Genomic DNA, 15,986 nt, shown 5'->3' with positions numbered 1-15,986 from the left:
TGCTCTCCACACATTCTCTTTTCTATTATTACAGCTGAGATCAGGATGATAAACGACATCAGGGTAGAGAAATGGTTACAGAGGAGGAAAAAGGAACAAGGAAAATGAGTCGGTGAACAGAAAGGAATGCAGGAATGGGGAATAATCTTGCGGTGAAATAAATTAAGTATGTGGGAAGGAATGGTTGTAGGGTGGAAGAGTCCATTAGAGGAAAACAGGTTGAGGGAAAGAGCAATGAGATGAAGAGGGAAGCATCCATGAAACAATGCCAGGCTGGGCAACAAGCGTGAAAGAGGATTAAAAAGAAGCAAAAGATGGGCAATAGCGATGGGTTTCTGTTTGTGGAGGAGGCATTGAGAGCTGGTTTTGAGGAGGATGTTTGTGTTTAGATGTTTGGAGGTATTTTTAAATCATCGCTCTGAATGAATGCTCAAATGATTGGTTCTGTCGCTTATTTCGAACAAGGTGACAAACCAATGATGCAAATGCCACAAATGGTGGCAAAGTAAAAAAACACAGTATCAGTTTACAATTGTGCCTCTCTAATGGGCCTTGACTGTTTGTTCCCTGATTGAATAAAGTGACACAATTTCCTTAAGTATAACTCACCCAAATATGAATCTGTCATCAATTACTCACCCTTAATTGAAATGCACATGGTTTTCTTTTCTTTAGTGGAACACATAGGAGATATTTCGCTCACTGTATGCTGCCCTTTTCCATAAAACAAAAGTGGCTGAAAAATAGTATAGAATCAGTCAAATTTTGAAATCCATGGAAGAAAGAAAATTATGCTTCAAGTGACAGAGTTTTAATTTGGGTGAACAATACACTACCGTTCAAAAAAAAATTGCGGCCGGTAAGATTTTTAAATACTTTTGAAAGAAGTCTCTTATGCTTGTCAGAGCTGCAATTATTTTACGACATGTATGTCTTCAGTGTCACATGATCCTTCAGAAATCATTCTAATATGCTGATTTGTTGCTCAAGAAACATTTCTTATCATTATCAATGTTAAAAACAGATGTGCTGCTTAACACTCTTGTGGAGATTCAGATCAGCATTTATTTGAAATCGAATTTTTTGAAAGTCTTTACTGTCACCTTTGATCTATTTAAAGCATCTTTGCTAAATAAAAGTATTAATAAAAAAATAAAAAATCTTACTTGCCCCAAACTTTTGAACAGTAGTTTTCCACGTCTACTTTATTCTTCATTTTGTGAGAATTCAAGGGTGATTGTGGTTTAATGGTTTTAACCATCAAATCATGTTGTATTATCCAACGTTTTCCAAAAACAGATTTTATTCTTCTTAATGAGAACTTCCCTTAACACAAGACATCCCTTCACCATAACCGACCCTTGACCCCCTTTCCTCTGACCCCAAACTCTTGCATGCCGGAATCCTCTTTTTCTTTAGGAAAAAAGAGGGAAATGTATGATCATCCTGTCTACTCCTTGGCAACACAAGTTATGGATTTAACCATCCGTGAGTAACAACTCCTCACCCCTCATTCTTTACCTCTCTTCCATCAAATCAACCCTCCATGTCGCATCCTTCTCTGAACTTTTCTGTTTTGCCATTTTCATACAGATGACAGACACTGAGTAGAGAGCGATACGTAATGTTCCGATTCCAATTTCTTTGGCAGAGATGTTCCATCTGTTTGTAATACGACATGACCGATGCATCCGTTCTGCTTCCTCGTGTTCATTTTTGGTTGAAGCTCCTGTTTGTGACTTGAATGCATTTTTACTTTGCTCGCTATTTTACTTTGTCTGAGTGTATATCGTTACTGTGGTGTGGTAGGTGGTTACACTGGGGGGTTCCAGACACATCAACAGGTGACTGAGCTACCAGGAGAGCAGGAGTTAGTACACGTATACGAGCTATAACTTACGTGTTCCAACATCACAAGTTTGTCTTGTTCGTGATTACTACAGCTGTGTGCAATTTGTCATGCAACCGAACAATGGCTATTGTCTCTTTGTTCAGTGTGTCCTTCAGTTGCTACTGTGCTATGTGTTTTTGTTCTTGTCTTTCCAGGTAAATATCTACATGCGTGTTTATTTGCCTTTTTATCATTTTTATTATTCTATATCAAATATATACTAATTCTCTGGAGAGCAACCAAGAGTGAAATGACCAGGGATGCTGCAGTGACTTTGGGCTAAAACATGCCACCTTGAGGAATAATTCTTTTTCCCTCCAGTTCTCCCTTCTCTCTCTCCCTTATTTCTCCCTCTCCTTATGTGGCTCTGACTCTCTTTTTCTTTCTTTCTTTCTCTCTCTCTCTCTCTCGCTCTCTCTCTCAAGTTGAGAAAACTCTAAAGGATCAGAAGGATCCAGGTGAAGCTATGTTTGACGTCATCCCCTGTCCCCTTCAACACATCCTGGCACATGCACATGACACAATTACAGAGAACTTTTTTTAGTCTGAAAGTCCTGTATTCACCATGACACAAGGTCCACTCTTGTGCAGTTCTTTTTTTGTGAAGATAGTATTCTTCTGTCAATATATGCACAAAATTTGGGTAAAAACTTATTTTGTGTTATGTTATGCCTTTAGAAATTGAAACAGAGCCTCTGAGCGCTACACAGTCTGCCTAATGGTGTTACATTATGCAGACTTACAAGAAGTAATTCTATCTTTCACAAATATTTCAGTGGCAGTTTTTTCAATGTGTTAAAATGTGAGTGGAGAATGATTTGCAAATGTTTCTCTCTAAAGCACTGGGAATAAGATAATTGAAGTATATCTGAATCTTGACATCAATGGATTTTCCAAATAAGTGGTTCTCAACTAATTTTGCTTCAGAACTTAGATGTTTCACTTAGTGCTAAACCTACACCACATCAAAATGTTTTTCATGTAAAAGTAAAACAAAAAATATAATTTTATTAATATTACAAACTTAATAATACTGTATTTGTTTATTTTATATTTTGTTAGGTTGAAACTATGCCAAATTCGTTGTCTAATTTTGCTGCATTCTATCCACTAACTAAAGTTAGATTTTACGCACTACATTCGACATCAGCAACAAAATGGAATGCCAGTTTGTTCCATTTAGCTTTGTTTTTTGTTTTGTCAGAACGGACTTGCAAACTGTTTTTGAGACAAAACCCACCAGTTGAGAACTACCTTTCTAAATCACCATCCATTTAAGAGATATTTCGCTTCTTTAATTCCCAGTCCTGGTTTTAGAAATTTGACATTTTGGACACATTGAAAATAGATAAAGTATGAAATTTGGATAATGGTAATCATAGATTATCATTAGATCCATTGTCATTACTTTATCATGTTGTGTTGATGACATCATGGCCTTAGGAAGAGTTAGAATGAGCTTCTGAGCTTCAGAGTGTAGTAAATTTCAGTACAGTGCCCCACAACTCCATTAATAACCCACAAATTTAACAGACCAATAAACCATTGGCATAAAAGTGAACATTTCACACTCTAGACACCAAGATTAAAGAGTCAGACGAAATGATAAATAAGTAATGTCCTTCATGTCTGAAGTAGCATTTCGGTCAATAAATTAAAGATTTTTTTTCTCCTTCAGTGGAGACCTCAGCATTGCTGAGTTGGTCGGTATTTTACTTTATTTATTTAGCTTTTTTTCTTTCTTTTGGTTTTCTGTCTTATTCATTTCATCTTGTTCAGACAAAAGTTGATTATATGTTAAAATCAGAAACACTATTGTGTGTCCTGATGTCCTCATTTCATCAAAGTGTTGCATATGTCTGACAATCTGGTCTACTCTTTCTCTCATGTGTTGGCCTTAAATGAGAAGTCCTACTAATTAATAGTAATATACCAAGATAGATTAAAAATACAGTTTAAGGATTAAATGGATATAGCCTACAGTGGGGTCTAAACGTCTGTGTCCACATTAAATATCTAGAATTCAAATCCGCAATTAAAGTTTTAGGCTTTAGGAAATGTTATGATGTGAAATAAATACGGCATAGTAATGATTCTGCATTTCTTCTGCAAGAGTGACATTGACCAATTTTCAACAAATTTAAGGGTCAGATGTTTTTGCTCCATTGAAGATGCAAAAAACACATTTTATGTTGATTTTTTCATTTAAATTATGATGTCGATAAAATTTAAATCAGAAAAAGAAAAAATAGAACCGCTTGTGGTCTCAAGACTTTTGAACCCCAATTTAGTCGCAAGCTTTTTTGCCTCAAAGATTACAAATAACCGATTTACAGGAGCATTCTAGTGTCTCTGACATCAGTTAGGCATCTTTTCTTGAAGTGTTATGAGTGTCATCAACAGTGTTGTCATTTCTGCATGCTCAGTTAGGTATTTATGACCTTAGCTTCTTTAGACTGCATTGTAGTGCTCATGACATCACAGATTCATAGAATAAATGTATTAATCAACCACTGTAATATTAACCATCCCTCTTCTCCCCACCATTCTGCTCCAGAGAATGTAGCTAACCTAGCTACGCCTGCTAAAAAACTGGAGCATGCCATCCGCCTTGCGGAGTTAGTCATTGAGGTTCTACATCAGAACCAGGACCACCACGCAGAGGTGAGTCTGGACTCGCTCTCTCTTTCCCTTACATTCACTCTCTATTTTTCTTTATCTAGTACAAAATAAGGTTGATTTAAAGTGCCAGTGGCTCCTCTCTTATAACAAAAAAGGCAGCTGTGCAGTTTGCACAGTGCAGTTTGTATTAGTGTAAATTAGTGAAACAACAAGAGTTCACTCTCCCATGAGATCTAGGTCTCTAAACCACTTTCCCTGGATCTATACTCTAAAGTAAGCCTCAGAATACAGATTGTGTCTGTGTTCTAAATGTTAGACAGATTCCTTTGCAATTCCCCTTGGCCTTTTTGAGCCAAGTAAAGGTTTCAGCCGTAATTATAATAATTGGCCTGTTTCAACAGTTACTACTCTAGGAACAAATGCATTTTTGGCATTATTCCCAGATGCAATTTTAAGTATTAGGTAATCCATGGTCTTCCTGAGATTTATAGATTTACTGTATCTTTCTGAATATGCTTAACAGGCTGCGGTCACAAGTACAGGAGACCAGTCGGTACAGTATCATGTTTCTTTTTTTCTTAAGTTGTCATCACATAGTGTACCTTTTCCCTCAAGCATGTTGATTCACGCAGTTAAGGGCTTTTCTGTTATGTCTGGGTGGATGGGGCAAGACGATGCTTAAAGAACATGATGGAATTGACATAAAGTGTTTAGCTTTAGTCTCTTGGATTTCTGGGAAATTAAATACCCCCCCCCCCCACACACACACACACTGATCAAAATGCACAAATTAGCAAAATATGTGAGTTTAAGCACTTTATCTTCAAGACATTATGATAGAACCATCTGTAAATCATTCTGTTTACATTTGTGAAACTACAATGCTAGAACTTCGTTGCTGCCCAACTGGTGGCATCATACTATATAACTATTTGAAGGCCATTTCAACCTTAGAGTAAAAATATCCCCCAATTGTGACATTAAATCTCACCATTGCGACTTTGCTTCTCATTATTGCGAGTTGATAACTCACAATGTGACTATATGTCACAACGTCACTTTAAATCTCGCAATTGTGACTTTTTGTCCAAAAGTTTTGGAAGAAAATTGTTTATAATCAACACTTTGCACATACATCACTCTCTACATGTTCATGTTTTTCCTCACCATTCACTCCATGGTGTTGTTACAGGGAAAAGAGGTATGTGGCTAAAATGAATGCAATGAAAAAGCCCCTTACTGGCTTGTGCATGAGCTATGAAGAGTTCCCTTCCCCTGTAATGTCCCATTCCTCACAACGTGAGCGAATGTATTGCCGCGTCCGACATGGGTTTGTCTTAATTCCACAGCATTGTGCCTGTCAAGTCTCCCTTCAAACTTCTTGAAAGGCTTGCGTCCCCCACTGGCAAGGTCAATGCTCAATGATTCCTTTGCTTCCAGGGGGGAATGTTTACATATTTACGCACCCGCAACACTATGTACCACCTTAACCTTTCCCAATTAGTCGTGTTCCCTTCTGCTAGTGTACTTGAACAAGAGGTCTTCTCAGGTCCTACCCAACCTGAATCAATTCTTTCCATGCACCCGACGTGCATAAATGAATAAAAAAGAAAAGAAAAACTCGCCCGAAACAGACCCTATAAAATTTGAGTCCGACCATACCTTTTTTAGACAATTTTCCTCTGTTACCCGAACGTAACAGAGGCAGAAACGTCTACACATGCCTGCAGCCCAGCATGCCAGTGGCAAGTGGTTAGTTTTTCTACCTGGCTTGACAGGTTTAAATCAGAGACGACAAATAAGAAACACCACAGCAGGTGTAGATTTAAAAGTATTACCATCTTCCGACCTTATTTGTAGATAAACATTAATTCTCCGATGTATTTACGTTAGTTACATTGTTATATATAACACATTGATATATTTGTTTTAAATAATATATTGATAAACGCATGAAATAAATAATGGAAAGTTGGCCATTTTTGAAACAAATGCGGGTCATCTTGGGTCCATTCTGAAAAAGCACATTTATTTCAGCTACTACTATCTGATGTGACCCATGTCCCAGGCACTCGTCAAAGTTTTGGACCCGAACCTGCTCTGGTCTCCTGTCGGAAATCGTGTTATCTGATTGAAGTGGATCCGTGAAGACCTCTAACTTGGACTTAACAATCCCTCGAAATGACCAAATCAATGTCATAACATAGCCCTCTTCCCAGGACCACTCTTGCTGATTTTAATTTACAGTAAAGTTTTTGCATTCAGTCAGTATGTTAATGATAACACCTATCCAGCGCTCCCAGATTAGCAAGAAGGGCCTTGGGGAAGGATTCATGGGTTGCTTGGATTTGGTGTCTCTTATCGCTTTTTACCACACTTTACTTGTCTGTCTGGTTAAGCTCAGCCATATGCATTGCCCTGCTCCACTAGCAATTGCTATATTAAGTGCTGACATTATGAACCAAGTAGCTTTTTCAAGAGTTAAATATGAAGCATGCAGGTAAGTGCTATGGTAAGTCTGGTTTTAGAGCTTGCTATCCCTTTGTAGCAGAGCGGATTTGGGGGAAAAGGTTTCGGGGCTCTTTGAAGCTGTGGGTTTAGAGGGGTAAAAAAGGAGGTAGCATGCAACCAAAGGGAAGGATTAAGCCTCTGATCAGATCCCTGAATGGGGTTATCACTGGTCGGTTGTTTTAATTAGAAGAAAAGTGTTTTATGCCAAGACTGCAAGTAAGCTTGATTGATGAGTTTGAAGAAACTCCTGCTCAATACCCGACTACAGGCCCAAAATTTATGGTCACTTTAAGTAATTAAAGAAGAAATATTCATCAAAGCATATGCTTTGCTAAGTAAAGAAGCCTGCTGCTTGCAGTCTTTGGCGTATCAGGGACGGCAATGTTGCATGATCGCAAGACACATCCCCATCCCAACGGTAGGGATGCAGTGATGTGAACGGTTGAACTACATCTTCCATTTGGAGGGCAAAAGCATGCAGGAATTTCTACCTCACTTGCATGAGAACTGCACCTCCTCTGGCATCTTGACTCCACTGGGAATTGACCTGATATAGGAAAAATGGAATGACCTCAGGTCACAAATATACAAACATTTGCAACACAAGATTTAAGGTGTATCGTCATTTTTTTAGATTTGAATGACAGGCTAAATTTTAATTTAGTTTCTCTTATTTTAATTAACATGGTTACTTTAGAGGGCCTCATAATTCTTGAGATTTTATATAGAAGCTTCATATATTTCTTATGGTGAAATGTTTTTCACAATATTTAGACTTTGTTTTGAAAGCTATGTAGTAGAATTTTCTGTGTTGCAAATATAAATGGTTTAATGTAAGTCAACATAATGCTTAACTTTTTACCTTAACCCTTTAGCCTTGTAAACTGGTTACTTGAATGCCTTATCTATTTAATAAACATTATGACCGCAAACAATAAAGCAAAACATGAACCCCTCAGACCAAAACTCTTACTTCAACCTTATGGCTCAAATGAAGGGCCATTACTTTACAAATAGATTTACAATGTGAACGTGTGGAACATCATATGGCGGACCCTTAACCAGTTTACAATCTTTTTCTTGCCTGAGATTACGTTATACACTTGCGATTTCTAACTTTCTGCTTTTTTCTCCATTCTTTCTTCCTTTACTGGACTATCAAGGCCTTTGCATGGTGGTCAGACCTGATGGTGGAGCACGCTGAGAACTTCCTGTCGCTCTACGCTGTTGAAATGGATGCGGCTCTTGAGATCCAGTCTCCTGAGAGCTGGGACAGTTTCCCGCTCTTTCAACTTCTAAATGACTTCCTCCGTACTGACTGTAAGCACTTCTTCCATCACTTGGTTAAGAGTTCTGAAAGTAAAAGTGTTATAACTCTGGATAAAATAGCTATTATAATGTAAAAGTTGGGTATGTTGCTCTCAAAATTTTCATAACCTGGTATTTTTTCCTGTTTTTACAGATCACCTGTGTAATGGAAAGTTTCACAAACATCTGCAGGACCTGTACGCCCCTCTTGTGGTGCGATATGTGGATCTTATGGAGTCCTCCATCGCTCAGTCCATTCACAGGGGTTTTGAGCGGGAGTCATGGGAGCCTGTAAAGTAAGACACCACTTTCTCAACAATGTGAGGTGACTGGGAGCCAGGGCCTTTTAGGACAAAACCATCACCAAAAAAAATTAAAAATCAAATATACATGAGATAGCAGGTGCAGGCATATCCTCATCCTTTGACGGATATTGTTCTCTGAAAAATCTATGCAGTTAATTGAATGAAACCCTTTAGTATCCAGTTCGATTTTCTCAGGTAAAATCTAAAACCAGTTTGTTTACGCCATTGGAACCATTATAATTTCAATTTTCTAAGTAGAGTGACCTTAACCATGCCTTACATGAGAAAGCTGCCAAACATCAGAGGAAGTTCACCAAGTCCACAATCTATCAGTCTTCAGTTAGTGTCTTGCCGGTTTCCATCTTTTTTTTTGTGAACTAACCCTCATATTGTGCGCTTTAAACAAAATGCTTTTTATCTCCTAATCAATTGTTCTGTCATGCTTGATTTTGGTTTGCATGTTCATTTTAATAATTTTGAACCAGATCCTAACAAACAGATAACAATGTTTAGATGACCTGCTATCTTTAGAAAAGATACAGCCTTCTCAAATATTCCCAGCCTAACACAATACTCTTCTGTCCATTAAGCTGATGCCCCGTGAGAAATATGTCAGTATGGTTTTCTTCATTTGTTTGCTGTCTGTTTTTATGTGTAAAACCCGATCACCGTCCTCTAATCTTTCAAGCTGCTGTTTGTTCTTGCTGTGGAAAAATTCTGCTTTTACTTCCTTTTTATACAAGTGTGCTGTTTTGTCTATATTATTGACCACAAGTTTCTTTCTACTCAGGTCTTCTGTTTAAATGTGCTGTAGATTCTCTCCTTACATTTAATGATCAGTTTTATGTGTCTGCTCTTTATGTGTAAAGATGGTCTTTTCCATTTCTCAGTTTCTGTTTTTTTGTATTGTATGTCTTACATTGCATTATTTGCAGCATTCCACATTGCCACTGTTATGGATTTTTTTGTTTCTTTTTTTTGTCTGTTTCTGCAGGAGTTTAACAAGTAATCTGCCCAATGTGAATCTACCAAATGTGAACCTTCAAATTCCCAAAGTACCAAATCTTCCCGTGCCAGTAGCAGGACTATCTGTTAACCTTCCACAAATGCCTAGCTTTTCCACTCCGTCCTGGATGGCTGCTATTTATGACTCTGAGTGTGTATTCAATGCATTTACCTGAGATCTGATGCATTCAAAAGTCTTCTTGGCATGAAAATGTTTTGAGTGGCTTTAGTTAACTTATCTGCAGTTAAGCATTATTGCATTGCAAGATATTTGCTACATTTATCAATGGTTAAATGACATTCGGATTATGGCTATATACAAGATAACTACAAGTCAAGATGACTTGCCTCTAGAATCATTCTCATGTCAAGTAGCCTGCAAAGGGTTCCAGACAGGCTCATGTGATTTTGTTATTTGAAATGAGAACTGAAAAGCTCTTCATTTTCCTCAATGTGCATGCCATTGAGGTTAAACTGTGGTGGTGAGATCTGGATTGCAACCCAAACCTACAGTCAAGCCAATAGTTTTTTATTCAAATGCAATTCTATACAATCCATACATATCAAGTAATATAGATGGCTTTAAAGCCAAGACACACTGACTGACAACCATTCATTTTCGACTAAAATCACAAGTAAACAACTCATAATGGAATAAAGCTCTTTTTGATATCATGAGGTCTTTAAGTTTAGTCATCCCTCTCATTTCTCCTCTCAGTATTCAGTTATTTTAAAAAAATTCTTAGATTTTTCATTCCCTATTTCTGACCAATGCCATTGTAGTCAATATTTAGCTACTATTTTATTCTCTTTATACTCTAAAAGTGGGACATTAGGCTTCGTTGATTCTTTATTCAGAATTACTGGTAGAATCATGTCAATGATAAGAAAAAACGTTCCTTGAGAATAGCGAGGCAGAGAGGTGTTCTAAAACAGTAAGATATATTGGGGGTTTTTTTGTGTGGAAGGTACCAGTGGGTGTGGGTTGGTAGAACTCCCTGCCTTGTCGTAGCTCTGTCACTGCGTTGGTAGCTGATGCTCTGAAGTAGAGGTTACTTCAGTGTAGCTGGCATCCAAGGCAGTAGAAACTAACACCCAAAGAGTTTAAACATCAGAGTGGGCTTCTTTTTCAACAAATACACTAGATCGCCATCACATTTACAGTTGATCACTGAATCATACCCATTTTAATAAGGAAATAAGCTCAGTTCATACTCTACATTTCTTGAACCTAACCAATTCCAAGATAGCAGCATGATTCACTCTTATGTTTTTACTCTAACCTGGCCCTTACGACACATCTGTCTACTCAGGATGGCAGCGTCCTCAGAGTCGACTGCATGGTGTGTTTTGATCTTGGGACCTCCTATAGTCTTGGTGGGCATGGGTGGTGAGAGAGAGTCTTTACCTACTTTAATTATTTGGCTTAAATGTATAGTTCGCCCAAAAGTGAAAAATCATTTACTCAATCCATGTCTTTTTTTTCTCTTCTTTGGAGCACAGAATGTAATACAATGAAACTCAATGTTTTGGACCCCATTGACTTTCAATATATAGACAAAAATATTCTTCAAAATATCATCTTTTGTGTTCCAAGGAATACATGAATTTGGAATGACACGAGTGAATTTCATTTTGGGGTTGAACTCTTTAAGAATAATATTGTATATATTGAGACGTCTTTAAAATTAACTCCAAGGAGTATTGATTCTCCTACTAGGTAACCAACATGTCATTAAGAGCATTGGCTTCATCTTAAAGTAACAACTTTGCAAGTTGTACCTTTGCAAGCCTTCTCTCACCATGACATTCCCAGACCCCTCTCCTTTAGAGCAAGTTGACAGAGCAAACTATGCATGAATTTAGGTCAGTCCTACAAGGTTTAATAGTCACGCAAAAATGCAAGTTTATTGATGTGTTTTGTAAACACACCAATCTTTTATTTTGCCATGCACTGATTGTGCAATCACATTCCCTATAAAGTACTCATTCCATTTCTGATGGTCATACTTTAGGACTGCCAGTTGGTGTATGGCTAAAATAAAGCGATCTTAAAGTCTTAGATACTCTGCATCTTTCTTAATACCTGAATATCTTGAACTCTTGATATCTAATATCTTACTATACCTGGCAGTAATGGCTCGGGAACATCAGAAGATTTGTTCTGGAAGTTGGATGCCCTACAGACCTTCATCAGGGACCTACATTGGCCGGAAGAAGAGTTTGCCAAACACCTGGATAACCGTATGAAGCTCATGTCTAGTGACATGATTGAGACAAGCGTTAAACGGTAAAATAGTATCTCGTAACTAAACAGACTCAAAATGATTGATGGTACACATGAAGATTTGAAACGTCTGTTAAATATGAATGACATTTAATGCAAGATGACTCATCTATTTCACACACTTTGCTGGTCAACAGCACCAAGGGAGCGTTTGAATCGAAGCTGACCAAAAGCAGCCGTTCCACAGACTTTCGCATCCCACTGTCCTTATGCACCATGTTCAATGTGATGGTGGACGCCAAGGACCAGTCTGCAAAACTGTGTGCCATGGAAATGGGCCAGGAGGTAATTGGCAGAACTTTTTCTGTTGGTTGTGATTGACAAAAGCTTGATCTATATTGGTACTTTCACATATCACATCATCCTCAGGAATGCCAGAAACTTTATGCAGTTGTTTATGAGAATACTTTCATAGAATTGGAAGTGTGTCTTTTCCAAAAGAGTTTTGTATAATATATATAAAAAAACTGTGAGTGAAATCATATTTTATACATATTTTGGTCTCCATTAATTACAATTTCATGTTTGGTCAACATCATTAGTTAGTATTTATTTTGCAAGGCTGCATGCTTTAATGTGTAAACCAGTATATTTAGTGACATACAAGCATGAATTTAGGCACCTGCATCTTTATGATAAATCTGAGTTTAAACAAACAGATGTGCAGTGAACACTGGCTACAGCTGTGTTTATATATGCACTATATAAGCTTGTCTGAGTATTTAAACCTGTCTTCACCTTTTAGAAACAGTACCACTCTCAAATCGATGAGCTTATTGAAGAGAGTGTAAAAGAGATGATTACTCTTTTGGTGGCAAAGGTACGTTTTGAGAAAATGGCTGACATTACTGGATTGTTATAAGTCTAGATGAGTCTAGATAAGTCTTCAATGAGTTATTGGTTTTGTGCCACCTGAACAGTTTGTGGTCATTCTGGAGAGTGTACTTGCCAAGATCTCCAGGTATGATGAGGGAACCCTCTTCTCCTCCTTCCTCTCCTTCACAGTAAGAATCTCTTTTATATTCTAGTACAATTCTTGGACAAGTAATTGTTGTTTGTCTATTTCTGTATTTCAATATGACAGTGTTACTTTACTGTATATTTAAGAGGAGAAAAAAATTCTTATTGTACCTTAAAGGAACTTTTTATTCATTTCAGGTGAAAGCTGCATCAAAATATGTGGATGTCCCTGTGAGTATTAAAAATTCAACATACTGTACATTCACTGATATTTCTCCTTTTTTTTCAAATCCATTTGATGCAAAACTAACTTTTTTTCTTTACGTCCCCCTTCTACAGAAACCAGGGATGGACGTTGCGGATGGCTATGTGACCTTTGTCCGTCACTCTCAGGACATTCTGAGAGATAAGGTCAATGAGGAGGTGTATATAGAGAGATTATTTGATGTAAGTAAGATGCCGTAGCCGCCTAACAAAGGAGGGCCCATCCAAAATGTGGCAAAACAATGGGGCATATGAGGGATAAGTCACATTTTGAGTGCCGAGCCTGGAGACCTTACATCCAGACACATAAGGCCAATCATGACCTGAAGCTTTCAGTCTGCTCCCTAATGTCTCATTACGGTGACTTTCTGTTCCAGCTCTCTGTGCTCTGGTGTTTCATTAGCCAAAATGCATTGGACCTTTGTGCTCTGGTGTTGTCTTAGCTAACGTTCGTTGGACTTTATGCTCACAGCAGTTTCTTGTTTAAGAGGCAAAGTGTCACCAAGTGGATTATTTATAAGACAGTGCTCTCAAAAGTGTGAAATGTATTTAAAACCCAAAAATGTGACATTACACACTATCTTTTACATTTATTTTTAAGTATTAGCAACATTGCTGACACAAAAACAGCTTAGAGAAATAAGACTGCATATTCATATTCATTTATTTTTTGGTTATACCATTTTTTTTATTAATAAAAGCATGTAATATAATGATAATTTTACTCATACTGTAATAAGGGATTTTCAAACCAAAGCAATTCAAGCTTATAATATCGTTTCATGTTTTTTTGCAACTCCAAAAAAACAATTCCTAACTGTTTTAATTAATTTATTTGGTGAGTTTTCTCAGCAAATATTAATATGCAGCTAAAACAATACCCTGATTTTAAATATCAACTGTCGAAGGGTATAAGAGAGCACTGTTCGATTTAGAAAAATAATCCTTTGTGATTTTGTGAACATGTGTCTTGGTTACACAATGGCATACATGTGTGTTTATATATTTTAATAAGAAATGTAACAGATGTGTGGACCAGTGGTTGTTTTGGATAAGTGAGTGTGTGTGAGGGGTTTGTCAGCGTTTTTATTATTATTATTATTTCGTTTTCTGTTTTTGTTTCCAGTATAAATGTGCATCTGAACATTTAGTTGTGTGTCATACCATACTGTAATGAGATGTGTGTATCAGAATATTGTGGAAAAAAGTGTGTATGTGTGTGTGCGTGGCTGTTTGACTGTTAGGAAGAGTATTACGTAACGTTTTGCAGCTTTACTTGCTTGTGTTTGAAGCATTTGTGACACACATCTTATGCATGCCTGTTGGATCTGCCTTTTTATTTAAAATTCAGTGCTTGTGCATTGTGTTTTTTTTCTCCACACTAAGTTTGCAATAATGCAGCAAACATCCAACCTCAAAGACCCACAATGAATCTGGCATGTTTTTGCTTTATACTTTTAGTCTGGCCCTGTTAAAACGTCTTAAGAATTCTGTCCAAACTAGTCATCATCAGTGAAAGGTATAGAGGCATGAAATCATAAGCAATTACAAAAATAGTCAAATCTAGAATGGTAGCTGCCATGTAGTAACAATTGATACTGGACGTTTTAAAGGCAAGAACAGAATAGCAGATAGAAACATGAAGGTTTCTGAAGGCAATGATTCCCTGAGTCATTCCAGTTCGAATTCTTGCTTGGACATTTGCGTCAAAAAGACTGAAACTGTGGAACTTCGTGAGGTTCAGTGTGGTCTTATGAGGTCAGTTGTCAAAAGGCATATTCAGCTGAGGGCTGTACGTCAAAAACAATTAGCAGGATTGATTAGTCACTGTTAATTGCTAATTCAATTATCAAACTTACATTCAGGGTTAGATTTTTTTAAAAAACCACTCACCCAAAGGGTTCAATTTTAAAGCGTATGTAAACATAATTTGTGTTTTCAAAGTTGTAAAATAATTTTACAGATTGTTTTACAAGAAAATACCATTTTAAGTCCATCTACTTCAAAATGCCATGTTTAATTCAGTGTGTTACTTGCCGTTTCTTTGTAATTATTTGTGAAATTAGCAATTTCTGAGTGAAACGTTTCGATTGTAAATCCTACACTAAATTTTTTTTCAGTTTTCAGTGCATGGACATGAATGATACTGGCTTGCTGGGGAAAAATAGGCAAATAAAAAAATCCCCTATCTTGGGACTAGAGCATCAACGGGATCTACAACCCTCTATCTTACAAGCTGAATATCTCTCTCTCAGTATCATGTATTTTTTTTGTTTTTGTTTTTTGTATTATGCAACTTGTGTTACAGATTTTAGTTGCATGCAACTACATTTCTGTATGTCTGTTATATCATTTTCATTACATTCTCCCTCTCTAAACACTTTGTACTCACGTTATCCTAACCCTAAGATAGCATCCTGACTCATTCTGCATTCCTTCTAGGACAAAGTGGAACTTATCTCTAAATGTCCTGATGTTTGATCACATTCTGTCGAGTGGCATGAGTTCTAATCAAATAATCTTCCTGTGTACATCTTCTAGCATGACCCACCTCCTAAAAATCCCACCTCATGCACAAACACACACAGCTCTCAGCCCTGTACACTCACCTGCACTCTCTGCATGCACTGCACGCTCCGACCAGTCAGCTCTTTGAAGAGGACAGGCCAAAACAGAAATCGCCGATCAAACCATCGAATGACCCTAATACAACAAGAAATCTGATTTAATCCACAGTAGCATATCAAGCAATCATTTGTATGATACGTATACAATTAAACATGAATTGGCAAGCCTTCAGTTAAACAGGAAAGGCTATTTGAGAACTGATAAT

General features: G+C 37.3%; 2 protein-coding genes across 11 annotated transcripts in view; one reads left to right on the top strand and one right to left on the bottom strand.

Annotated features, from left to right (window-relative positions):
• synprb (synaptoporin b) overlaps nt 1–15,986 on the bottom strand; it is a 223,836-nt gene that overhangs the window by 76,706 nt on the left and 131,144 nt on the right. The window lies entirely within an intron of this gene.
• cadpsb (Ca2+-dependent activator protein for secretion b) overlaps nt 1–15,986 on the top strand; it is a 75,515-nt gene that overhangs the window by 56,128 nt on the left and 3,401 nt on the right. Inside the window, exons 17-28 of one of the 10 annotated variants that reach the window (XM_079884483.1) lie at nt 2,317–2,349; nt 4,449–4,555; nt 5,037–5,066; nt 8,188–8,344; nt 8,487–8,628; nt 9,632–9,793; nt 11,777–11,932; nt 12,067–12,214; nt 12,675–12,749; nt 12,850–12,933; nt 13,088–13,120; nt 13,229–13,336. In XM_079884483.1, coding sequence (XP_079740609.1) covers nt 2,317–2,349; nt 4,449–4,555; nt 5,037–5,066; nt 8,188–8,344; nt 8,487–8,628; nt 9,632–9,793; nt 11,777–11,932; nt 12,067–12,214; nt 12,675–12,749; nt 12,850–12,933; nt 13,088–13,120; nt 13,229–13,336 — 1,235 coding nt within the window. Of the gene's footprint in view, nt 1–1,419; nt 1,489–2,316; nt 2,350–4,448; nt 4,556–5,036; nt 5,067–8,187; nt 8,345–8,486; nt 8,629–9,631; nt 9,794–11,776; nt 11,933–12,066; nt 12,215–12,674; nt 12,750–12,849; nt 12,934–13,087; nt 13,121–13,228; nt 13,337–15,986 lie in introns of all 10 variants that reach the window. The other 9 variants (XM_079884480.1, XM_079884485.1, XM_079884484.1 and 6 more) reach the window with 9 other exon arrangements.

The sequence above is a fragment of the Squalius cephalus genome (assembly GCF_949319135.1).
Source record: "Squalius cephalus genome assembly, chromosome: 10".
Classification (NCBI taxonomy): Eukaryota; Metazoa; Chordata; class Actinopteri; order Cypriniformes; family Leuciscidae; genus Squalius; species Squalius cephalus.
This window is presented reverse-complemented; position numbering and strand designations above follow the sequence as displayed.